Genomic DNA, 26,175 nt, shown 5'->3' with positions numbered 1-26,175 from the left:
CTTGTCGAACTATTAAGCCGATTTTGCTTTGGGTGAGGTCGATCCTTTTTTATTTTGGCAGCGGCTTTAGCCTTTGGGATGCTACTTTTGAACTGTTGTCGAAGTAGGATCCCATCATAGTTTGAGTGAAGTCGAACTTATATTTTCGTCGATGGTCTTGGCCATTGGGATGTTACCTTCAAACTATCATCGAAGTATGATCTCGTCGTAGTTCGAATGAGGTCGAAGTCATATTTTCATCGATGGCCTTGGCCATTGGGATGTTACCTTCGAACTCTTGTCGAAGTAGGATCCCGTTGTAGTTCAAATGAGGTCGAACTCATATTTTTGTCGATGTACTTGGCCATTGGGATGTTACCTTCTAGCTATCGTCGAAGTAGTATCCCATCGTAGTTCGAATGAGGTCGAACTCATATTTTAGTCGATGGCCTTGGCCATAGGGATGTTACCTTCAAACTGTCATTGAAGTAGGATCACGTTGTAGTTCAAATGAGGTCGAACTCATATTTTCATAGACCTTGGCCATTGGGATGTCACCTTTGAACTGTTGTCGAAGTAGGATCCCGTCGTAGTTCGAATGAGGTTGAACTCATATTTTCGTTGATGGCCTTGGCCATTGGGATGTTACCTTCAAACTGTCGTCGAAGTAGGATCTCGTCGTAGTTCGAATGAGGTAGAACTCATATTTTCGTCGATGGCCTTGGCCATTGGGATGTTACATTCGAACTGTCATCGAAGTAGGATTCCATCGTAGTTCGAATGAGGTCGAACTCATATTTTGTCGATGGCCTTGGCCATTGGGATGTTACCTTCAAATTGTCGTCGAAGTAGGATCTCATCGTAGTTTAAATGAGGTCGAACTCATATTTTTGTCGATGGCCTTGGCCATAGGGATGTTACCTTCGAACTATCGTCGAAGTAGGATCCCGTCGTAGTTCGAATAAGGTCAAACTCATATTTTTGTCGATTGCCTTGGTCATTGGGATGTTACCTTCAAATTGGCGTCGAAGTAGGATCCCATCGTAGTCCGAATGAGGTCGAACTCATATTTTCGTCGATGGCCTTGGCCATCGGGATGTTACCTTTGAACTGCCATTGAAGTAGGATCCCGTCGTAGTTCAAATGAGGCCGAACTCATATTTTCGTCAATGGCCTTAGCCATTGGGATATTCATTCATACATTGGAGGTTTGATTATATTCCTATAGGAAATACATGTCGACTTTGTACATACAATGGAGATTTGATTATATTTTTGTAGGAAACACATGTCGACTTTGTACATACAATGGAGATTTGATTATCTATATCTAGTCCCTTCATTACTTGTCCTGGAGATCATGTCGGCGGGCGAGGTAATGAACAATACTTCGGACCTCGAGACGTCCCCCTTGCCGCCTCATTAAAAACCTCACCAAGAAAACCCAATTGGGACAAAACCCGGATGAGGAAAAAAGAGTACGAGTTATGTGGCGCCTCCTTTCAGAAATGGAAGTATTTGAGATGGGCGACATTCTAATTGTTTTGGAGTAGTTTTCCTTCCATTGTTTCTAACTAGAATGCGCCTTTGTTTGCTGCTGCCGTGATTTTATATGGTCCGTCCCAGTTTGTTCCCAGTTTTCCCTCATTAGGGTCTTTTGCTGCTTTTGTTTTAGCTTTGAGGACGTAGTCTCTGATCTTGAGCGGTCGTACTTTGGCCTTCTTGCTATAGTACCTTTCTACTTGTTGCTTTTTGGCTACCATTCTTATGTGGGCCATATCTCTTCGTTCTTTGACTTCATCCAGATCTTGTAGCCTACTTTCGTCGTTTCTTGGTCCTCTTTCGTTGGAGTATCTCAATATAGGTTCTCCGACTTCGACGGGTATAACCGCGTCAGTCCCGTAGACTAGTGAATATGGAGTCTCGCCTGTGCTAGGTTTTGGCGTAGTGTGGTATGCCCATAGTACTTCTGACAGCAGCTCAAGCTATAGCCCTTTAGCATCCTCGAGCTTCTTTTTCAATATATTCACTATCATTTTATTGGAGGATTCGGCTTGACTGTTGTCGGCGGGGTGATATGGTTTGGAGAGTATTCTCTTGATGAGCCATTTTTCGAAAAACTTAGTCGCTTTCTTTCCGACGAACTGAGGTCCGTTGTCACAACTGATTTCTTTGGGAGTGCCGAAGCGGCATATTATATTTTTCCATATGAACGTGATAAATTCTTGCTCACGTATTTGAGTGTATGCACATGCTTCCACCCATTTAGAAAAATAGTCAGTTAAAACCAAAAGGAAGTGTACCTTTCCTCGTCTTGTCGGGAGGTGTCCGAATATATACATCCCCCACTTTATGAATGGCCATGGCAAAGTGACGGAATGCGGGAGTTCTCCTGCTTGGTGTATCATAGGGGCGTACTTTTGACATTGTTCACACTTCCTAACGTAATCCGTGGCCTCTTTTTTCACGGTAGGCTAGTAGTATTCGGCGCGGATGAGGTATTGGATGAGGGCGTGGTTTCCCATATGGGCACCGCAGTGCCACTCATGTACTTCTTCTAGTACTCACCGTGTTTGATTTGGTCCAAGACACTAGGCCAGGGGGCCGCCGAATATACTCTTGTAAAGATCACAGTTTACAAGGCTGTATCTGGCTGCCTGTATTCGAAGATTTTTGGCTTTTTTCTTATCTTATGGGAGCGTTTTGTCCTGCAAATATATTACGATACGGTTGCGCCAGTCCCAAGTTAGATTTACGGAATGTACCTCAACCTGGTCTATTGAGGAATAGGTAAGAGTGACCATGTTTTCCTTGTCGATATTTCTGGTGGCTGCCGCTAGCTTGGCGAGACCATCCGCTTCGATATTTTGCGCCCTGGGTATCTGGTCGAGGCGACATTCATCAAATTCTGGAAGCAGTTTATGAATTTCTTACTGGTACTTTTGTAGTCTCTGTTCTTTGATTTGGAAAGTCCCAGTGACTTGGTTCACCACGAGTTGAGAATCGCAATGGATGACGAGTCGTCGAGCGCCATATTTGAGGGCTAATTTCAATCCTACAATCACAGCCTCATACTCGGCCTCGTTGTTAGTCATCTCGGGGCATCGTATGTGCTGGCGAATTACTTCGCCTGTAGGGACCTCGAGGACGAGTCCCAGTACTGATCCCGATACATTAGATGCGTCGTCGGTGTAAAGGACCCAGAGGTCGGAATGTGCGGAAGCACGAAGCGCCTCTTGCACTACTTCGGGCAATATTTCCGCGCTGAAATTGGTGACGAAATCGGCGAGCACCTGTGACTTTATAGCAGTTCATGGTTGGTATGTTATATCGTGCTCGCTTAATTCTATGGCCAATTTGGTCAACCTACCCGATATCTCGGGTTTGTGTAAGATGCCCCTGAGGGGGAAGGTTGTCACCACCTTTATGGGGTGACATTGAATGTATGGTCTAAGCTTTCGTGAAGCTACGACTAATGCCAAATCTAGTTTCTCAAGGTAAGGGTACCTTGTTTCGGCATCAATTAAGGTTTTGCTGATATAGTATATCAGAGATTGTACCTTTGTTTTTGCGGACCAGCGACTTCGGAGACTGCTAGGTACACCAGTAGGCATTCGCCCGGCTCTGCCTTGACGAGTAGTGGCGGTGAGGACAGATACGCTTTCAGTTTTCTCAAGGCATCGACGCATTCTGAATTCCACTACAGCCTATAGTCTTTCCTTAGTACATTGAAGAATTTATGGCATCTGTCTGATGATCGTGAAATGAACCTCGACAGGGCGGCTATTCGTCCTGTTAATTTCTGCACCTGGTTCTTGCTGGTTAATGCCTCCGGTATTCCTTCGATGGCTATGATCTGATCCGAGTTGACTTCGATGCCCCTTGTGACATAAGAAAACCAAGGAACTTTCTTGAGGTTACGCTGAAGGCACATTTTTCAGGATTTAATTTCATTCTGTATCGCCTCAATATCTCGAAGGCTTCCTTCAGATGACCAATGTGATCCTCTTTCTTTTTCAACTTCACTAGCATGTCGTTGATGTAAACCTCCATAGTCCTACCGAGTTGTTCTTTGAACATCTTGGTGACTAACTTTTGATACGTCGCCCTTGCATTCTTGAGTCCGAACGGCATGACTTTGTAGCAGTACGTTCCTTGGTGAGTGATGAAAGTGGTCTTTTCTTGGCCTTTTTCAGCCATTAGAATTTGGTTGTAACCAGAATAAGCGTCTAAGAAGTTTAGTAGTTTATGCCCTACAGTTGCATCGATGAGCTGGTCGATATGTGGTAACGGAAAGGAATTTTTTGGGCATGCTTTGTTCAAGTCGGTGAAGGCGACACACATCTGCCACTTCTCGTTCTTCTTTTTTACTATGACCACATTGGCGACCCACTGAGGATATTTTGATTCTCTGATGAAGCCATTAATGAGCAACTTATCAACTTCTTCGTTGACCGCCTCATTGATGGCGGCATTGAACTTTCTCTTCATTTGCCGTACCGGCGGGTAAAGAGGGTCGACATTCAGCCTGTGTGTGGCGATGTCCCTTGGGATTCCTGGCATATTTGAATGGGAAAAGGCAAATGAATCGGTATTGTTAGTTAAGAATTCATGGTACTTACCTGATTCTGAGAGGTTGTGTCCGATATAAGTCTTTTTCGTGCTATCAGTGTTGTCCAGTTGAACGGGGTCGAGGTCTTCTATGGTTGCCTTGCAGGCTTCTACGACATCCGGGTCTTTGATGGCCTCTATTTGTATGTCGGGTTTGGTTCCCGATATGGCTGATTGCTATGCTTCCGCACTTTCCCCCTTTAGTTGTTGGGTATGTGTGCAATCTTGGGCAATTCGGTAGCATTCTTGGGCGGTGCGATGTTCGCCTCGGATGCTGAATATCCCCCATAGGGTAGGAAATTTGAGTACTTGGTAGAAACTTGACGGGATGGCTCGTATGGAGTGTATCCATGGATGCTCTATGATGGTGTTGTAGGTTGTTTCCTGGTTCATGACGTGGAACGTCGTTTCTAGGGTGACTCCTCCTGACAGAATATATAGCACTATCTCTCTAGAGGTTCGTTCCACTGCATTATTAAAACCCGTTAGTGTTATGCAATGCGATACTATTTTATCCTCGAGCCTCATCTGTATGAGGACTTGTGGGTGAATAATACACGTGCCACTTCCGTCATCCACCATTATTCTCTTTACATCAGTATTCGTGATGCGTAAAGTTATAACCAAAGTCTCATAGTGAGGGAAAGACAAACCGTTGGTATCCGACTTATCGAAGACGATACTATCTTCGAGGTCGTCATACCGTTCGTGGATGATTGTGCGTTTGCGTTTGTATGTGGTGGTGAATTTCACATGGTTGATTACTGTATCATCGCCGCTGCAAATGATCATTTGTATGGTACGAGCTGGTGACAGTGGTTTTAGAGGTCCTTGAGGTTTATCGCATCCTCGAGCGAAGTTAACCCCTCCTCGATCGCTCAGCAGTTCTTTCAGGTGTCCCTGATTTAGCATTCTTACCACTTTCTATCGCAGACCTATGCAGTCTTCGGTCTTGTGTTCCCTTTCTTGGTGAAATTCGCACAGAACGTTCAATCTTCGGGTGCTCGGATCTGACTTCATTTTCGCGGCCACTACACCTTTGTGCCGAGCTTTTCTAGTGCATACACTATTTCTGAAGGAGAAACACAAAAGTTATGAGCAGATAACAGTGGAAGCATGCCTCTTTCATTTCGAGGTGGCGCGGTGTGTCGAGGCGTGACGTCTGCATGTCGTGGAGGAGGTGGGTTGGATGTTCGGATATAGGGTTGGTGCCTTTCTCGATTGAAAGGGGGTAGTTGGTCCCTTCGACCATCGTTGCGGCGATCTCTCCTTTATTTGGTTTGGACCGAAGTTAGCCATTGGATCGGGCCATTTAGGTCATCTTCGTCTGCCATTACTTCGGCGCAATAGGCATTATGGATTTCTTCCCACGTGGTGGAAGGGTACTCCATGAGTCTGCTTAGCAGCTTTTTGGTTGCTTTGACTCATTTCTGTTTAACCCATTTTGGAAGGCTGCTACCGCCATCCCTTCTGATACGTTTGGTAGGCTCATTCTTACCCTGTTGAATCGGGCTAGGAAATCCCGGAGTCCCTCGCCTGTCGTCTGCCTGACGGCGAAGATGTCATTTACCCTAGCCTCTACCTTTTTCGCTCCCACGTGAGCGGTGACGAACTTATCTACCATTTCTTCAAACGTTTATATTGGTCGTACTGGAAGTTGGGAATACCATGTCAACGCTCCCCCTATTAGAGTTTCACCGAATTTTTTTAAGCAGCACCGATGGCACCTGTTCTTTCGATAGATCGTTGCCTTTTACTGCAGTAACGTAGTGGTTAAGTGATCTTCCGGGTCCGTGGTGCCATCATATATTTTCAAATATGGCGGCATTTTGAATGTTTTTGGAATAGAGTGGGGAGCCGGCCCTTCATTGTATGGATGTTCGACGAATCGACTCACGTCGCATTTTGGTAGCAACTTTGGAGCGCCCGATATTTTATCCACCCTTTCCTGATGCTCTTTCATATGATCGCGGAGCGTTTTGTTCTCATTTTCCAGCGATTCCATTTTCTTTAAAATGGCCGCAAGTGTATCATTACCTGCATCAATGACAGTATGAGTGTTACATATGCGTAGAGTTTCTGTCTCATCGGCGACAGTTGCGGTTTCTGCGAGTATTGTGCCTTCGATATCTCTTTGAGCGGGTTTGTCGAGTATGTTGCTCAAGGTGTTCGTCAACCACTCTTCTAATAGCCTTTTCACAGCTGGTGGTGCTTCTCCTGCTGTGGATGTTGAGGTTTCTCTCTCGCGCGAGACCGTCAGACCTTCGTGCGGGGGGGGGGGTTGAGATATCTCCCTCAGGTGTAGCACTTGGCGTTGCGTTTTTATTGTCTTCCCTATCGGCCTCGTTGAGGGAGTTCAGAAGGTTGTTCGTGACACCTACTATTGCCTTTAATCTTGCTTCTCCCTTTCCTGCCATTGTTAGCCTTTGCGAGGCTGAGAAGAGGTAATTATTCCTTTCAAGGATCTAGACGAAACTAAGATCTCAGCTATAGAAATTCCCACAGACGGCGCCAAATTGTTTGACTCAAAAGATATTGAAACCTTTTTGAATAAATCAATCAAAGAAAGTGAAGGGGTAAATCTTAGCTAAGTATAATAATCTCTAGGACAAAAGATATACAAGGTGACTACAAAGGGTAATACTTCTTGACCTTATCGAGATAAATCATTAAACGATAACGATATCAATTGCTTATGTAAACAAGTATTACAACGAGTGTTCTTAGTCGGGAGAATGTAGAAGAGCCCCTTACAAGGTTATTTTTACGCTACATATATAAGGGACAAGCCCCTTCTAAACCCTAAAAGACAAATCATAGAGAATATTCAAAAGAATATTCCTAATGCTCCCTAATGGACCTACACTACTGCAAAAGTCATACGACCTCTTATTCGCTCGTTTGTCGTCTCCTGTAGGAAGTAAAGCTACAAGAATCTCGTCGCTTGTCATACTCATCAACGGTCGTGGTAGTCCAAATTTGGACCCATACAAGTGTAGGCTTAATTTTGTCTGATCAGAAGAAGGTAATAGTGAAACAAAGATAAGAGAGTAGACGTATTTTTACTCTTTGTGCTTAACTGTATTTTGTTTTGGAATATTTAGGATGATTTGGCAGCTTCTGCCTTGTATATCTAAAAAAATATTTTTTTTTTCTACTCTTAGCTCCCACTGATTTTGCTTCTGCTGAATTAGGGGGTGTTTTTATTCACATCATTCTGAATGGCCTTGGCTGAAGTCAAGGGACAGTAAACAGATGAGCTCATCTTTTCCCAAATATTAATCCATACTAAATACGACTCTGTTTTTTATTTTATTTTTCTTCTTCTATCAAGTTTTTAATTTATGTCTAGCTCGTATGCATAATTTGAGTAGTCAAATGAGACGCAGCTTTGCTCGTTTACTTGAACCTGAAGGATAAATTTCATAAATTATTAGTATATAATTATATCTTTTTTTCACTAAAATCACATAACTTTATTTTGTAACACAAAAATCACAAAACTATTCCCATAGTAACTAAAAGGTCACAATACCAAAAACCCAATCTTCTGATGCATTAACCAAATTTTAGTTTAAAATATCCGGTCCAATTGAAATAAGGATCCGACCCAGCTGAACCAAAGTACTACTCCCTCCGTTTCAATTTATGTGAACCTATTTGACTTAGGGATGGGCATATATCGGGGTAAAACCAATAATCCGAACCATTAATTATTTATTGGGTTATCGGTATTGAGTTATTGGGTTAACGGTTTGGTAACTGGTTAAAATAAATTTTTATTGTGTTATCGGTTCGAGCTCGGTTTTGCAATTCTGTTATTGGGTAAAACCGATAACCCAATAAGGATTAACTAATTTACTAGTTTACCCTTAAGTATATACATACTAGGATTTCATAATTTTTAGTTCACTCTTTAATTTCCCTATTCTTTCTCAGTTTCTCCGCCTCACGCCCTCACCAGTCAGCCTGTCAAAACTCAGGCCGGCGTCAGTCTCATCACGCCCTCACCAGTCAGCCCGTCAAGACTCAGGCCGGCGTCAGTCGCATTTCTCAGCTTTTTTCTTTCACTCTTCAGTCGTATCTTCACTTCGTTTCTCAGATCCATCAGATTCTTCAGTCGCATTTTTACTTCACTCTTCAGTCGCATTTCTCAGCTGCATTCTTTAGCTTCATCTTGATTCTTCGTGTAGGTTTTTAGTTGCTTCATCTTCATTTTTTTCTTAGTTTGTTTGAAAGCATTCTGGCTCTGGATTTTTCTTAGTTTGTTTGAAAGTTGAAGTGAGATTTGTCGTGTGCTTTAATTGTTGAGCTGTTACGAAGTTATCTTGTGTCAGTTATTATAAAATTTGTATTTCATAACTAATAAACTTGTATTTGTTATTCATTTAGATCCCTTGTATTTGCAAAAAGTGTCGAAGTGAAAATATGACTGATATTCTATTTTTTCATCACTGACTGATATTGGGATTTTTGTTTATATTTTTTGGATTGAAGAATGAAGGATAGAAACTTTGGCTAGTGTTTATTTTATTGGATGTTGCAGTAAATTTAATTCTTGTAAAATAGAACAATTCTGAAAAGAGTTTTAGCAAAATAGTTCTTAAAATCTTATAAAATTGTTTTAGCAAAAAAGTTTTATACCGAAACTGTTTATTTTATCTTATCGGGTAAACCGATAATGATCGATAATCAATTAACCGATAATCGATAACCAATATCTTATCGGTTTGGTTATCGGGTTATGATATTTGTAAACCGATAACCGATAATATTCATAATCGAATCGAACTGACCGATGTCCACCCCTAATTTGAATAGGCACGGAGTTTAAGGAAAAATGAAGACTTTTGAAATTTGTGGTCCTAAACAAGTCATAAAAGGCCCCAGAGTATTTGTGTGGTTATAAAAGCTTCTCATTAAGGGTAGAATTGTAAGTTTAAGCTAAATTATTACCAAATGTGAAAAGGGATCATTCTTTTTGGAACAGACCAAAAAGAAAATAGGTTCATATAAATTGGAACAGAGGGAATACTATACTGTTGAAGCGGGAAAATCCAAAATTTGATCCCCTGTTCTTGGCTTTGTCCCTTAAGTTCAAATACTAAATTGCCAATCTATCACATACACAGTTGAGCTAGTCACTATTAGAAGTAAACATCATTGTAAACATCATTTCACCAAGAATGATTGATTAACCATTAGTTCTACTTCATCAATCAAAACATACCACAGCATCAAAGTAGTACATGTAACTGAGAAGATAGGGGGATAAAGACATAAAATTGTATTAATATATATAAAATTGAAAAGATTAGATGGGAGTTGAGCTAAAACATCCACTGGGTACAACCATGTGACACTAATAGTGATACTCAAGAAAATCATAAAGATAAAAGCAGACTTTTTTTCTTTTCGTAATTAGTCTGGGATGTTGGCGGGGGAGAGGGTTGAGTTTTTTCTTTAGTCTATCAATGGGTTTGCGTTTTGGAGGAAAAAAAAAGCTTTTGAATTTCGGTCGTGTCCTTTTCAATTGGGTTGGATATTTTAGATTAAAAATGGGGTTTTTTGGGCTAAAACAACAAGATATATATTAAGCAGGAGATTTAAAAGAAGTTGGTCCACCAAGGAACCGATCTGAACAATACAGTTCCTAACAAGTATTTGCGACAATTAAGAAAAGCAAATAAAGGCATTGTATCTCAAAAAAAAAGTCTTCACATTCAGCATATCCTTCCAATTTTTGTGTTCTTGTATAATGTGCTAAAACGTGTGCGACAAAGTTGGCTTTACGGTATATACGCTTGACTGGTGGTTGGTCCATTGCTACAATGAAGAACTTGCAATCATTTAGTAAAGTTATGTGAGCATCGTTAGTCATGTGGGGTTCTATGATTTTTGACAATATCTAACAATCCGTTTCCACAATCAGTGATATTAAGTTTTTTGTAAAAGCCACCTCCAGTCCCTTAAAGAGGGCTATAAGTTCCGCTTGCAGTGGCGTACTGGCTACAACATGGCTGGAGAATCCCGCTATCCAGATACCCTGGGAATCTCTGATAATTCCTCCTGCTCCTCCATAGTTGGAGTTTTCCATGTGTGCACCATCTATATTGAGTTTATAAATATTTTATGGTGGTGGCACCCACCGTACTTGAATTCTTGTGAATTACTTGGAAGTTGTTATCTGCTTGGTGAGGCATAGGTATTCGATGGCTTAGGCAATTGGTGTTTTGGTAGTGATTATTGTGGATATTTTGTTTTGAATTGATTGTTGTTGCGGTGGAGCCAGATATACTATAGTGTAATGGGTGTGATGATGGATAATGGGACTTGTGTATTGTTTGGTAGGATTAGTGAATCAGAGGAAGTGCATAATTCTTTAATCCACATACTAAAGATTGGTGGATTAAAGTCTATATGTAGGGTGTCCCAGATGGGGGTGTTGCATGGGCAATGGAGAAAGATGTGTTCTATGTTTTTCACTACATTGCAGTGGGGACAAAGAGGGGATGGAATTATTTTTCTATAGTAGAGAATGGATGTTGTAGGTAGGCGCTGTAGGGGTAGAAGCCATAGGAAGTATTTTAATTTGTTATGGCAGCTGGCTTTCCATATCCAAAAGTATTCGAAGTCCCTTGATGGTTGTGCATATATGTAATTCCTAACTAAGGAGTAGGCTCACTTTGTGGTGAAGGATCCATCATTGGTGAGTTTCCAAAAAAAAGCTATCTGAGGCATTTTCAGAGAATGGTATGTAGGTATGATGGATTAATGATTGGATATTGGATAGGAGTTCAAAGGATAGTTGGCTCAGATCCCGTGAATTTGATTGTAATATGTGTGAGAGATTTGTTCCCAAGTCCGTATGTGTTAGTGGACCTTGTATGAGAGACCTTAGAGGCAGCTGCCCGATGATCCAAATATCCTTCCAAAGGTTGATGTGGTTGCCACTTGCTACATTCCAGTCTAATCCTTTTGCAAAGAAAGGATGAGCTTTAGCAAGGCTTTTGCACACATAGGAGTCGGCGGCAGTAGTGGTGAAGTCTTTGTATTCCTGTCTTGCCTTGTATTTGTGACATACCAACTGTGCTCATAGGCTGTTGGGGCTATAGTGCAGGCGCTAAAGAATGCTACAAAGAAGAACTAGATTTTTGCTCTTGAAATTAAAAAGACCTAGTCCTCCTTCTTGTTTTGGGGATTTCATAGTGTCTTAGTTAACAAGGCGTACTCTCCTTTTTTCTGAGGTTGAGCCTCACAGGAAATCCCTTTGAATACAATATACATGGTTTGTAGCCACCGCAGGCAGATAGTTGAGTTGCATGGAGTGAGTAGGTATAGCTGCCAGAACCGACTAGATAAGAGTGGTTATGCTTGCCTGGGTTAGGAATTTTACCTTCCATCCCTTAAATATTGTATTCATTCCATCAAAAATTAATTGATAGTCAGAGCTTCTAGGTTGTAGATTAGTGATTGGGAATCCAAGGTACTTCCCTACATTGTTCGTTACCTTAATGTTAAGCATTGTGGAAAGAATACTCTATGCATTTCTATATACATTCCTGGAGAAGATAATTTTTGATTTTAAAAAGTTTATCCGCTTGCCGGATTGTTGGGTGATGGAGTTGAATATATTTATGATCGAAGTAGCACTAGATATATTTACCTGCGGATAGTAGGTGGGAAATGGGCGGGCCTGTTTGGCTAAGTTTGATAGGTTTCCATTGACAAATGTCTACCGCATGGTCAATGCTTCTAGTAATTGACTGCATACAGATGATGAAGAGGTAGGGTGAAAGTGGGTTCCCTTGGCGCATACCTCGAGAGGGTGCAAAGAACTCTGTTAATTGGCCATTGGCTATTATTGAAGTAGAAGATGTTGAGATGCACTTCATAATTAAGGTAATCAGTTTGGCAGGAAAGATTAAGGCATATAGGGAATTTCAAATGAATGACCATTCCAGGCGGTCAAATGCTTTTTTTAGGTCTAATTTAAGCATCATTTTCTCTTTACCACTGGAGGTTTTTTTTAAAAGAGTGGATTGCTTCTTGAACTATACTAGAATTATCAATAGCCCGTCAACCAGGGAAGAAACTGTACTAAGGAGGGCTGATAATTTTGTTAAGAGAAGACTGTATCCTATTGACTATGATTTTGTTGATTATCTTGTAGATTGTATTACAAAGATTAATGGGAGGTTAATGGGTGATTTACTGAGAGTTTTTAATTTAGGGATGAGGGAAACATAAGTCTTGTTTATTTCCGGGACAATGTAGAGGGTTTGGGAAGCTTGTGAGCAAATGTTGACGATTGAGGGACATGTGTCCGCCCAATATTTTTGGAAAAAGATCAGGTGAATACTATCTGGGTCGGGTTCCTTGAGTGTCTTAAAGGAATTAATAGCTTTGTGAATTTGTAGTGTATTTAAGTCTCTACTAAGGAACTCTCTATCACTGTCACTGAGAAAATTAAGAGTGCTAGGGTTATGGGCAATATGTTTAGAGCAAAAGGATAATTCAGTAGTATAGATATCTGTAAAGTGTTTTAAGAAAATAATTCTAATGTTTTATAGGTCAAAAGTCTAGTTGCCTACCGAATCATTTAGCCCTAGGATTCTATTTTTCCTGTTGCGTTGAATAGCTAAAATATGGTAGAATTTAGTATTCGCATCGCTATCATTTAGCCATTGGACTCTAGAATTTAGTTTCCAGAAATCCTCTTCATTTTTTAGGATGTCATTATACTCGCATATGAGCTTTTCCTCAAGGTCTAAGTGGAAGTCTCTTTTGTGAGTAGGATACATATTTTGGATACCGAGTATTCTATTTTGCAACGTCTTTTTCTTTTTAAAGATGTTTCCAAAAGTGCTCTTGTTCCAAGACTCAACATGTTTGGTGAAGGAGGATAAGGCATTCCTGTAGTTAATATTGTTTGACCAGTGGTGATTAACAATACCATTAAAGTCAGGGTGGCTTAACCACATTGTTTCAAAGCGAAATACGTGATGTGGTTTTCCCATAGGTTTTGTTAGGTTCAAGAGGATGGGACAACGTTCAGAGTGCGTACGTAGCAAATGAGACACAGTTGCATCTGGTATATCCTTACACATTCTGGGTTGGCAAGAAAACGGTCTAATCTTTTCAGAATTTGGTGCCCTTTTTTCCTTTTATTTGACCACGTAAACTTGAGTCCCATGAACCCTAGGTCAATCATATCAAGATTGTCTAGACATTGTATAAAAGCAACATCCCTTCCTCCAAACTTTTCGGAGGCCGATGTTACTTCATTAAAATCCCTACAGAGAAGCCAAGGTAAAGTATGGTTTCTAGCAACAGTTTCTAAGTTATTCCATAAAATTCTTCTATTAGCTAGATCTATGCTTGCGTAAATTAGATATAAAAGCCAACTGTGGGATGTGCCTCTTACCTGGATTTGACGTGGATTTCCTGGTAAGTGGTGGTAACTGTTTTAATAGTAAGCTCTTCCTATTTCCACATTAAGGCAACACCACCAGAGTATCCATCTGCGCTAACATCAGACAGGTCAGTGAAATTAATAAAGCCTAGGAGGTCGTAGTGGCTCTGCATGCGTGTCTCCGTAAGGTATATGATGGAGGGCTTGTTCTATTCCACGAGATCCTTGAAACTCCGCTTGAACTCTAGGTTGTTTCAGCTTCTGCACTTCCAAAGGTGTATCTTCATCTAGGCTCATTGACGATCCTCAAACTCCCTTCCGGAGCTAGTGACATACGCAGATGGGTGGTCAGTGGTTAGTCCATCACACTGTCCTCCACTATCAGTGTTGGTATTATCAGGATAACATATTTCTAAAAGATTAAGAGTGGATAGGAGCAGATGTTCATTGTTATCCTCGGGATATTTGTTGGAACAGTGATGAAGCATCTTTTTCCTTTATTTTTGATGAGGGTGATGGACAGTAATTTCTGCAGCGTAATGTTCCGGAGAATTCGATCGAGGATGTTTTGTGCCAATTGTTCTATCTCATGCACCATAGCCACTGCCAGTTGTTCTTTCTCGGGAACCATAGTCACTGCCTCCTTCATATTTAAAGGGGATGATGGTTCTACTGGTGTTAGGGAATCATCGATGTCCAGGTTCTCCGGTAGGGCTTGTTCTGGCGACAGGAGCAACCACTTGGCTAGTGAGGATGCATTCGCCTCCTAGTTCTGAGTGGATGGTTGGTGTTCTTGTTGTTGTTGTTTATTGTGGTAGCCTGTTTGTTGGGCAAAGTCCAAAGCTGTTATCTTCTGCATGTAAAGCGATTGCAGCACTGATGTTATTGGATCGTTAGTATAGAGGCCTTGTTGTATCATCTGGATTAGCTCTTGGGTTGTTTCCAGTATCAGGGCCGTCTATTGTTGGGTGGGGGTCGACAACAACTGATTTGCATATATGTAATTGGTGTTGTTGTTCTGTTGAATGTGGTGTTCTATGGTCCACTACTGGTTTATGAGGCCACACATATAGTTGTTCATCTAATTATGGTAGAGTCGGTGGTTGATAACAGTGGGGATGAGCATGATTGTCGTTTGGAAGTAATAGCTGGCTATTTGTGGTTGGGTTTGGGGTTGAAAGTCTTCGTCTTCCATGTGATGACGTCTATAGTAGTGGTTCCGGTAGCGTTGGTGGTAGTAGTAGTTCCTGCGGTAGCTATGGTACTGCCTTGGCATTTTTAAGTGCGTTGGTATTAGGTGATGATTGGGATGGTTAAGTGTTAGTGTGAGGTATTTTTGAAGGGCATTCCTTCAAGGAGGTGGTAATGGGGGAAAGGTAACAGTGCGTCTGGTGTTGGGTCAAAGGGGTTGGGTCAGTTGTAGTAGGAGAGGTATGAGTGATATAATTAGGTTTAGGGGTAGGTGGAAGGTTAGGGGTCAATCCATTAAATGTGATGGGAGTGGTATTGGACAGAGGTGGGGGTGGATTTGACACATGGAGTTTCGTTGGCTGTTCATTTGCGGTAACGTTTGGTGGGACCCCTGGAAAGGTGGGTTGTATAATTATAGGTATTTTGCTGTTTTTGGCTTTTGTCTTAGGATACTTGTGTTCTGTTTGAACTGAACTTGAAGTTGAAGTAAATTGGAATAGGGAGTGTGTAGCAGATTTTTTTTTTCCTGGTGTTATCAAATTGTTAAAAATTATTTTTTGATTTTGATTTTGAAATTCCCACACACGGTTGGTCTAGATGGCAAACTTATTATTTTGGGGAAGTGTAAATGCCCCTTTGTTACCTGGAGAATTACTTATTTTTCCCTCGGACTTAGAAAATGTCCCTTTTCGTGTTTCCAATGTAAAGTTGGTATGTGTAGGAACATTATATCTGATGTAATCATTGCCTCTATTTTTCCTCCTTTTTGTTCTTTCTTTTTTTCCTCTATCCTAATTTATGTTTTGTTGTTTTCTTTTTCTTTTCCTTTTTCAATTTCTTTTCCTTTTCCTTTTCTTTTTCCTTGACCAGTGGCTTTGGAATATTCACTTTCCCCTTTGTCTCTTTGTTTTCTATCTACATCTAGTTTTGGATCTTTATTAGTAGCGTACATTTTGTTTGTGTAAGTGATTATTTTCCACTTGCCTTGGGATGGTTATGCCTGTGAAGGTTCCGGTGGTTAGGTTGCTCTTGTTTGTAGGCATTGGTAGTGGTTGTGGCCCAAGCACCCGCATAAGATGCATAGGGGGTTTGTGTCCTCATAATGTATTTCATATAAGTGTTCACCAATCATAACATTCCTGGGAAGAGGCTTGCCTAGTGGTGCTAAGATACATAGTCTGGCATACCTTCTCCGAATTGTGTGTGCTGTGTAACTGTCAATTTTTAGAACTGTACCAATTTTGTTTCCAATTTTTTGGAGTATATGAATGTCATAATATTCTGTAGCCAACTCTTGAAGGTGCACTCATATAGTAGAAAAAGTAATCTGGACACCGTTTGGATTAAATTTTGGTATCCATTTAATGATGGAGAGGAACTGTGAACCAATAAACCATGGTCCATTATTCAAGACAGTAGTGTATAAGTTCTTCGAAGAAAATCTTATAATATAAACATCGTTACCAAGGTTGATAAGGTGTAGTAGGTCAGTGGTGTTCCACATTTTTTTTATTTTGGTTCGAAGAAGATTATAACCCATCCTTCTACCTAAGAGTTTGATGATTAAGGCTTTGGTCCAAAGTTTGTAAAGTCTTTATTTTCAGTCGAGGAGATGGGCATGAAGTTTGGGTGATTTGTGGGGTTGTCGTTCTCATCATCAAGAGATAGGTTATTAAACATGCCACATTCGAAAGCTATATGGTCAAATGGTTGATTTTCAAGTACTCTGTCTTTGAAGCTTACCTTGCGGTCTATTTTTCTCCCATCCATTTTTGGAGTTTGTATACCACGTTGGAGCATATCTTCTTTCTCAGTTGTCAGTGTTGACGATTGCGCCTTGTCCATCATGGATATTTTGTCTGCTATCTTTTTGGTAAAGGATTTGCTTGAATTTGGTTTGCCGTTGGCATTTGCACCAGAACTTTCTCTCTCTATCGGCTAAAGAGAAGCCATAGAAATATCATTAACAAGAATACATGTGTAATACATCTAAGTTGCCGATTGGGAAATGCATCGGAAAGATTGGGATTTCCGGCATTATGGCTTTGTAGTTATAACGATGAAAGTGTTTGACCAAAAAATATAAACTTTCAGTTAAACTATTAAATTTTATGTAATGAGGGATTAAACTTAGTTAATAATAATAATATCTCTAGATATAGAACATGATAGCTTGGATGATATAGGATAAAGTCGGTGGGAGATTAAAAATGACACACATTTAATATTTCAAAATGTATGGAAAATAATGGGGGAATAACTAATAATAAATAGTAATAAATGACTTTTATGTAAATAGGGAGAACGATTCACCCAATAATGAATGAAATGGATGATTGTTCCTTCTGACAATGATGAATAACAGACAAATCCTCGAATGTTTGAACTATTATCGAATCTGATGGAAAGATATGGAATAATGTGTGCAAGAATATTGTAAAAGGTAATGTTTGTATCTTTGCTAGAGAGAGGAAATCTTCTTATGAAAAGTGTTCTTATCAAGTCAATATTACCTTCTCTATACTGTTGTCTCTTTTTCTATTTATATGAGTCATATCCCTAACAAACCCTAATAGTATAAGTGCGGAGAATATTCAATAGAATATTCTCTTTACTATCCTATTACAAAAACTAGTCGTTATTGTTCTGTCCTTGTTCTCGACCTTGGTCGTTGTCGACAGTCTGGCCACGAATCTCACTACTTACTGGTCGACCTCGACCGATTTCCTTAATGTCACTTTACGCTAAATTTCCTTTGGGCAAATTTTGACCTATATAAAAAGTTTTGCGTTTTTGTGTTACAAAACATAGTTATGTTTTGATTGAAAATAATAATAATTATATGACCATTTATAAAATTTACCCCAAAAATAAATCCCTTTCTAAATTGGGATTTTATGTTTCTTTTGCAAATTATAAATTGTTTTCCTAAAGAAGAGATATTTGGAAGTCTCAAGTAATACTATCCAATATCTACATTCGGCTAAGCTAAGACAAATAGAGCATTTTATGGTGTAATGATGCTATCCAATTTGTACTAGAATGTGGTCGTGAGAATTTCTACACATTAAAATTTAGAGAAAATTGGCCTTTTACAATGTTGAAACTAAGAAAGTATATTTTTTAGATCTCTTATGTGTAAAAAAAATAGATTTGTGTAAAGTAAATTTCTCATGTATAAAAAAGAGATATGGTCACAAAATTAAAAATAAATTTGTAAAGACCCACAAAATCATTTAACACTCAAATTAAAACTTCATATTAACAAGTCTATAAGGGGTCGTTTGGTTTATGAGATAAGGATAATAATCTTGGGATTACCTTTATTCCATATTTGATTTGGGATATTAGTTAATCTCAGAATAACTTTTACATTAACATGGTGAGATTAATTATCTCATATAAAAGGTGGAATAACTAATTCCATGACATCAATGGCGGAGGCAGGATTTTCGCTAAGGGAGTTCAAAAAAGAAAAAAGTTAAAAAGAATTGTAGCTAGTGGATATTGAACTAATGACCTTGCAAAAGTTTTGAATTCCCTTGATCACTAAGCTATGCTTTTGTGTCATGTCAAGTGGATTCAAAACGTAATATATAGAGGCAAGCATTAAATTTTGCGTTATATATACAATATAAGTTTTCGATGAAGGATGACAGCGAACCCTCTTCTGCCCCTAAACCCGCCCCTGCATGACATATCCCACCCATAGAACCATTGTACCAAACGACCCCTAAAGCGGTTTGCAATAACCAAGAACGTAACACCTTACTATTAGACAGGGAATTTACCTCTAGAAGTTTGTAACTTTTCAAAAATGCAATCGCGAGTAGATACAGTGTGTGGACTGGCCACGTTTATTTACTTGCTACAGTTTCCTAGATATGGAGATGAAAATTGAAATAAAAGAGATATTCCTGTTGCGGAAGTCAAATGTATATAGTGTAAATGAATCACAACTACTATACCAAAACTTATGACAGCCACCAAATAATAAATAACACAATAAAGCAACAATAAAAGGAACGCCAGAATTTACGAGGTTCGGCCAATTTTGCCTACTTCCTCGGATACAACCAATATTTTATTCCACTCCAAAAATACAAGTGTAATAATGCTAAAGAGAGAAGATACAAACTCCTTAAGAAGATAAAAAGGCAAATGAGAAGTATGTTTAAATCCCAAACATTAGGCCTCCTTTTATAGAGAAATATTCCCTACCAAAAGGCTAAACCACTGATGTGGGATTTGACAAATTCAACAAATCTCCACCTTGGCAAAATTCCGCATCTTCAATTTTCTCTCTATAACAAATTTTGGTTGTATCTTCATCTTCAATCTTCAGTGTTCAACAATGTTGATCAAATCCAAACAATGTTGAAACTTGACCGCAGTCACCACCTTTGTCAGCATATCAGCAGGATTCTCCGTAGTATGAATTTTCTTCACCGTGACTCCACCTTCTTCTATGATTTCTCGTACGAAATGATACCGAACATCAATGTGCTTCGTCCTTGCATGATAAACTTGGTTCTTCGCTAATTGAATAACACTTTGACTATCACAAAAAATTGTGATACTTTTGTGTCCAATACCAAGTTCTTTTAGCAATCCCTGATGCCAAATTGCCTCCTTCACAACCTCTGTAATAGCCATGTACTCTGCCTCTGTTTTAGACAAAGCTACTGGTGACTGTAAAGTAGACTTCCAACTAGCTGGCGCCTTTGCAAAAGTAAATACATAACCAGTAGTTGATCTTCGTTTGTCCAGGTCACCCGCAAAATTTGAGTCACAATATCCAACTACAGACTGATTGCATTCCTGCTCAAAAACTAACCTAACATCTACAGTATTATGAATATACCGTAGAATCCACTTCACAGCTTGCCAATGCTCCTTTCCTGGATTATGCATATATCTGCTAATAACTCCAACAGCTTGTGAAATGTCAGGTATCGTACAGACCATTGCATACATCAAGCTACCAACAACATTTGCGTATGGTACCTTTGACATATACTCTCGTCCAGCTTCATCTTTTGGTGACATAGTAGTACTTAGCTTAAAATGGGGAGCAAGTGGAGTACTAACTTGCTTAGTCTTCTCATCTATGCCAAAACGTTGTAGTACTCTCTTCAAATATTCCTTTTGAGATAAACAGAGTTTCTTGAACGTCTATCTCTTATTATCTCCATGCCAGGAATTTTCTTTGCCTCACCCAGATCCTTCATCTTGAACTCCTTCTTCAGTTGAATCTTCAACTTATCAATTTCTTCCGAATTCTTGGAAGCTATCAATATATCATCAACATATAGGAGAAGATATATAAAGGAACCATCTTCAAGCTTGCGCAAATACACACAATTATCGTATTTGCTTCTCTTGTACCCTTACCGCAACATAAACTTGTCAAATCGCTTGTACCATTGTCTAGAAGATTGTTTCAATCCGTACAATGATTTTTCAAGTTTGCATACCATATTTTCTTTTCCAGCAACTTTGAATCCTTCTAGCTGAGTCATGTAGATTTCCTCCTCCAAGTTTCCATGTAAAAACGCAGTTTTTACATCCATCTGAACTAGTTCCAAATCCAACTGTGCTACCAAAGCCAGCATAATTCTAATAGAGGAATGTTTTACAATTGGAGAAAACACTTCATTGTAATCAATTCCCTCCTTTGAGCATATCCTTTGGCCACCAATCTTGCTTTGTAGCGAACATCTTCTTGGTTAAGAAATCTTCCTTTCTTTGCAAATACCCATTTGCACCCAATTACTTTCTTTCACTTCGGGAGATTGGCCAATCCCCATGTATGATTCTGATGAAGGGACTGTATTTCATCATTTATGGCAATCCTCCACTTATCTTCTTCTGAACTTTGGACTGCATTTTTATAAGTGGTAGGAACATCGTCAGTTACAATTGAGGCGGCAAAAGCAACCGTCTCTATAAGACGAACAGATTTTGTTATTGTCCTTTTTTGCATGCTGGTTGCAATTGATTCAAGTTGTTGTTGAGGTTCCTGAGTTGGAATCTCCCTCTCTACTGGCTCTTTTTCCAGAGGATAATCTTCATTTGTTTCCTCCCCTGCTTTTTGTGTAGGAAAAATAAATTTTCCCTCAAACTCCACCTGCTTAGAAGCATCCTCATTTTGTTTGGTATCTTCTGTTACCTTATTTACCATAGCAGATTCATCAAAGGTAATATCCCTGCTGAATATTACTTTCTTTGTCATAGGATACCATAAGCGATATCCTTTGACTCCAGAAGTAATCACCATAAAAATAGCCTTCTTTGCCCTTGGATCCAATTTTGACTCTATCACATGATAATATGCAGTTGAGCCAAATACGTGCAAAGAATCATAATCTACAACAGGCTTTCCATACCATTTTTCAAATGGTGTCTTGCCATCGATAGCAGTGGATGGTAAGCTGGCATGCATATGTAATTGCCTCAGCCCAAAATTCTTTGTCCAAGCTAGCATTGGACAAACATACACTGTACCTTCTCCAGCAAGGTCTGGTTCATACGTTCTGCCACTCCATTATGTTGTGGTGTATGTCTGACAGTAAATTATTGGACGATGCCATCATTTTCACAGACCTTATTGAAATGATCATTTTTGTATTCACCTCCATTGTCTGTGCGAATACACTTGATCCTCATGCCTGTTTGATTCTCCACCATCGTCTTCCATTTGAGAAAAATTCCCAACACTTCATCTTTGCTCTTCATTGTATACACCCACACTCTTCGGGAAAAATCATCAATAAAGGTTACAAAATAGTGCTTCCCACCCAATGAAGGTTTTTTGGAAGGACCCTAAATATCAGAGTGTACATAATCCAAAATTCCTTTAGTATTATGGATCGTTGTACCAAATTTAACCCTTGTCTGTTTCCCTTTGACACAATGCTCGTAAAACTCCAAGTTGCAAACCTTTACTCCCTTTAACAATCTTTGATCTAATAGAGTTTTCAAGGATTTTCCTCCAGCACGTCCCAAGCGCATGTGCCATAGCCTGGTTGCTTCTGCCTCTTTTTCGTCACTGGATGTTACTGTCGCTATCCCAATAACTGTACTACCGCGATAACGGTACATGTTATTGTTCTTCCGATTGGCCTTCATTACCATTAGTGCACCAGAGCATACTCTCATCACTCCATTTTCTGCAATGATTTTGAACCCTTTTGATTCTAGGGCTCCCACAAAGATGAGAATTTTCTTCAAGCCCGGTACATATAGAACATCTGTTAATGTTCTGATCATTCCATCATGGTTCCTTAATCGTATTGAACCAATGCCATATGAGGTAAGAGGGCTGTTATTCGCTGTGTGGACGAATCCATATTCTCCTTCTTGAAAATCCACGAACCAATCCCTGTTGGGACACATATGATAGCTACAAGCCGAGTCCATCAACCATATGTCTGATGATGTTGATGGCTCTGTTGTAACTAATTAGAAGTCTGAATCATCACCATCAGCTATATTTGAATCCATAATGGCCTTTCCATTATTATGTTTGGCTTTATTATTCAACTTCGGACAATCTTTCTTCCAGTGCCCCTTTTCTCGACAAAAGGCACATTCATCTTTGTTGGGTCTAGATCTTGACTTGGATCTTCCTTTTTTGTGTTCATTTGATTTTGAGGACGACCCTCACAACCAGTGCTTCTCCTTCTTCGCCCTTCTGTTTTTCTCCCTTTCTTTGTTGCTGTACAAAGCCGAGCAAACTTCTCTGAGAGAAATTTCGTCATTCTTATGGAGTAGAGTAGTTTCAAGGTGCTCGTACTCATCAGGAAGTGACCCCAACAACATTAAGGCCAAGTCACCATCATCAAAAGTTGCATCCATATTTTGCAAATCTGTGACCAACTTACTAAAACTGGTGATATGTTCATTCATCGTGGTACCATGACATAGGTGAAGCGAAACAGTCTCTTCTTCATATACAATTTATTTTGACTGTTTTTCTTCAAAAATTTATCCTCCAATGCTTTCCATAATTTACTTGCAGAAGTTTTCTTTGTGTATGGTTATTTCTGCTCTCTAGCAAGGTAGGATCGAATGGTACCGCAAGCAACACGGTTGATAATTCTCCAATCTTCTTCTCCAATAACATCTGGTCTCTTTTCTTCAATAGCAAGATCTAGCCCTTGTTGAAAAAAGAACATCTAGAACCTCGCCTTGCCACATCCCAAAATGTCCTAACCCGTCAAAAATTTATACCGCAAATTTCGCATTTGACACAATTCTTGTCATAAGCGAAGATGCCAATGATGACATATTGTTGACACTTGATGTAGATTCTTCTTGTTTATTGTCTCCCATCTTTGACACAAATATTATTTAATAGCTGACGACACAAATCAAGATTATTTCCTTTCTGGTGTGGAAGATCAGACTAAGGTGCAACCATAGAGCATACTCAGACAGAACGTTGACTCAGTTACCAAGATAAATCTTTTCTGATGTGGAAGATCAGACTATGCTGCAACCATAGAGCATACTTAGACAGTACCTTGGCTCTAATACCAATTGTTGCGGAAGTCAAATGTATATAGTGTGAATGAGTCACAACTACTATACCAAAAATTATGACAGCCACCAAATAATAAATAAGACAATAAAGAAACAATAAAGGAACACCAGAATTTACGAGGTTCGACCAATTTTGCCTACTTCCTCGGATACAACCAATATTTTATTTCACTCTAAAAATACAAGTGAAATAATACTAAAGAGAGAAGATACAAATACTTTAAGAAGATAAAAAGACAAATGAGAGATATGTTTAAATCCCAAACATTAGACCTCCATTTATATAGAAATATTCCCTACCAAAATGTTAAACCACCAATGTGAGATTTGACAAATTCAACAATTCCATGAGCAAATGATATGTGAAATGAGGAGTGAGTTATAAAAGTCACATCAACATCAAACATATCAACCTCTTATCTCATTTTATCATCACTTGCGTCTTTTCTGGTAATGGCTTGCATCATATGCCAACACTAGATGAGCACTCTCACACCACTTGTTCATACACCTAATAATAATAAAACAAATTAGATAATTAGGACAAAACCCTTTAGGCAAGTATAAATATCAATGGTGTACGTGTATCGGTCAGTAGTTCAGCATCAACCAAGAAAGTCACACTACAACAGAAAAAAGGAAATCTAGTGAAAAATGGTACAAGAGGAAATAATAAGAAAAGGTCCATGGACTGAACAAGAAGATGTTCAGCTAGTATTTTACGTGAAGATGTTTGGTGATGGCCGCTGGGATTTTCTGGCGAAAGTTTCAGGTTTGAAGGTTTTGGAGGGAGACAAAAATAAAAATAGGTATATAGGCTTAGCTAGTTTTGGGCAAAATATTCGCATACTAAATTTAAAGGATCAAGTTTAATAACCACTTCTTCTGCGTTCCATTTCTTCTTCTTCTTCTTCTTCTTCTTCTTATTTATAGGTTTGAAAAGAACTGGAAAGAGTTGCAGATTACGCTGGGTTAATTACTTGAATCCTGCTCTCAAACGTGGCAAGATGACCCCTCAAGAAGAGCACCTTGTTCTTCAACTCCACTCCAAATATGGAAATAGGTAATTAATTGTATTTTCAACTTAATTCTTTTCTCGTATCAAGAATTCTTGCTACTCTCCTTACTATAATCTTAAATTTGCTCACTGAAAATATAATCTGCTCAAATCTAGATCTTTCACTCAGAACATATATGTTTATTGACCCAATTTAGGCATAATATCCAAGTTACTCTGTCTAAGGCCTGAACCAATTCGGACAGCCTCAAATTCATAAGAAAACTAATTTTAATATAGAAGGTCGAGATAATTGACCCGCTTATCTTGACCCAAGAAAATTTTGAGCACCAAACCTGTTAGTTTATTAAATTGACCACTTTAATTCACTTAACTTTAACTTAATCCGCTCATTTAACACCCAATCTTTAAGTGCAGATGGTCGAAAATTGCCGGGAAATTGCCGGGACGAACCGATAATGAAATCAAGAATTATTGGAGAACCCACATGAGGAAACAAGCTCAAGATCAGAGGAATAAGAACAAGGCTTCTATTTCTCCATCTTCGTCCTTTTCCAACTCTTCGTCTAATTCCTCTGCCAACAGTCCTACCGTGGACTCCATGCCTGTCAATGAACAAAACGAAAGAAATTCTAACGATGGACTCGAGCACTTGCAATTAGCTGCTGGAGAAAATACAGTATATGATCATGAATCAGGGGAGAAAAATATGATGGTTTATTCCATAGATGAAATCTGGAAAGAAGTTGAATCATCAGAAGATACCGATCAAACGATGAATAAGTTACCAGTAATGGCATCACCCTTATGGGATTATTGCCCAGATTCACTATGGATGACGGATTATTACTATGACAATCAAGATATCTCATTTTTCACAGGCTAATCCTAATTAATTGGAGGTGCTTTTTTCTTGTAGAGTTGGTGTTAGTTCTTGTGAGATAGGAGTAATATTTAACTATCACTTGTATATAGCAACAGTAAGAATCTTTGAAATCCCATGATCAGAAAGGCACTCTGTTATCGAATCTGTAGTGTGTGGAAGTCTGCTCTGTTTTAATCATCTGAGGCTTAGTTACTAGAGTGTAAGTCTGTTTCTGTGTGATTAATGGCCCATTAATTCCATGTAAAAATACAACTATTTGAACGTTCCTTAGCTTTTTTATAAGCAATTTACTCTTTTCCTGCAGTTACATTTCAGTAGACATGATACCCATCAAATCTTTATGGTTTCAGAGCTAGTTTTAGGGATGTTTAATAAATTTCGGAATTTGAGATCAAACAGGGAATACTTAAAGCCATTGAATTCATGAAGAAACATAACTACTGCCTTAGGTGAATATATATCCACATCAGCCGTCGTAACAAGAAAAGTGATTGACCAAATTCATGGTCATTCCTAAGGAGAAATTCA

General features: G+C 39.2%; 1 protein-coding gene across 1 annotated transcript; it reads left to right on the top strand.

Annotated features, from left to right (window-relative positions):
- Window positions 1–24,327: 24,327 nt before the first annotated feature.
- On the top strand, window positions 24,328–25,950 carry LOC104245109 (transcription factor MYB48-like). Its single transcript, XM_009800677.2, has 3 exons — window positions 24,328–24,515; window positions 24,677–24,806; window positions 25,179–25,950. Exons 1-3 carry the CDS (start codon window positions 24,398–24,400, stop codon window positions 25,645–25,647), a joined length of 717 nt encoding a protein of 238 aa, XP_009798979.1. The 5' UTR covers window positions 24,328–24,397; the 3' UTR covers window positions 25,648–25,950.
- The last annotated feature ends 225 nt before the right edge of the window (window positions 25,951–26,175 follow it).

The sequence above is a fragment of the Nicotiana sylvestris genome, chromosome 6 (genome assembly GCF_000393655.2).
Source record: "Nicotiana sylvestris chromosome 6, ASM39365v2, whole genome shotgun sequence".
NCBI classification, from domain to species: domain Eukaryota; kingdom Viridiplantae; phylum Streptophyta; class Magnoliopsida; order Solanales; family Solanaceae; genus Nicotiana; species Nicotiana sylvestris.
This window is presented reverse-complemented; position numbering and strand designations above follow the sequence as displayed.

Bases quoted from the DNA above. Each gene is read 5' to 3' on its own strand.
- LOC104245109 (XM_009800677.2), top strand. From the start codon at position 24,398: ATGGTACAAGAGGAAATAATAAGAAAAGGTCCATGGACTGAACAAGAA. The intron at 24,516-24,676 runs GTTTGAAGGTTT...TCTTATTTATAG, and splicing joins TTTTCTGGCGAAAGTTTCAG to GTTTGAAAAGAACTGGAAAG. The intron at 24,807-25,178 runs GTAATTAATTGT...CTTTAAGTGCAG, and splicing joins CACTCCAAATATGGAAATAG to ATGGTCGAAAATTGCCGGGA.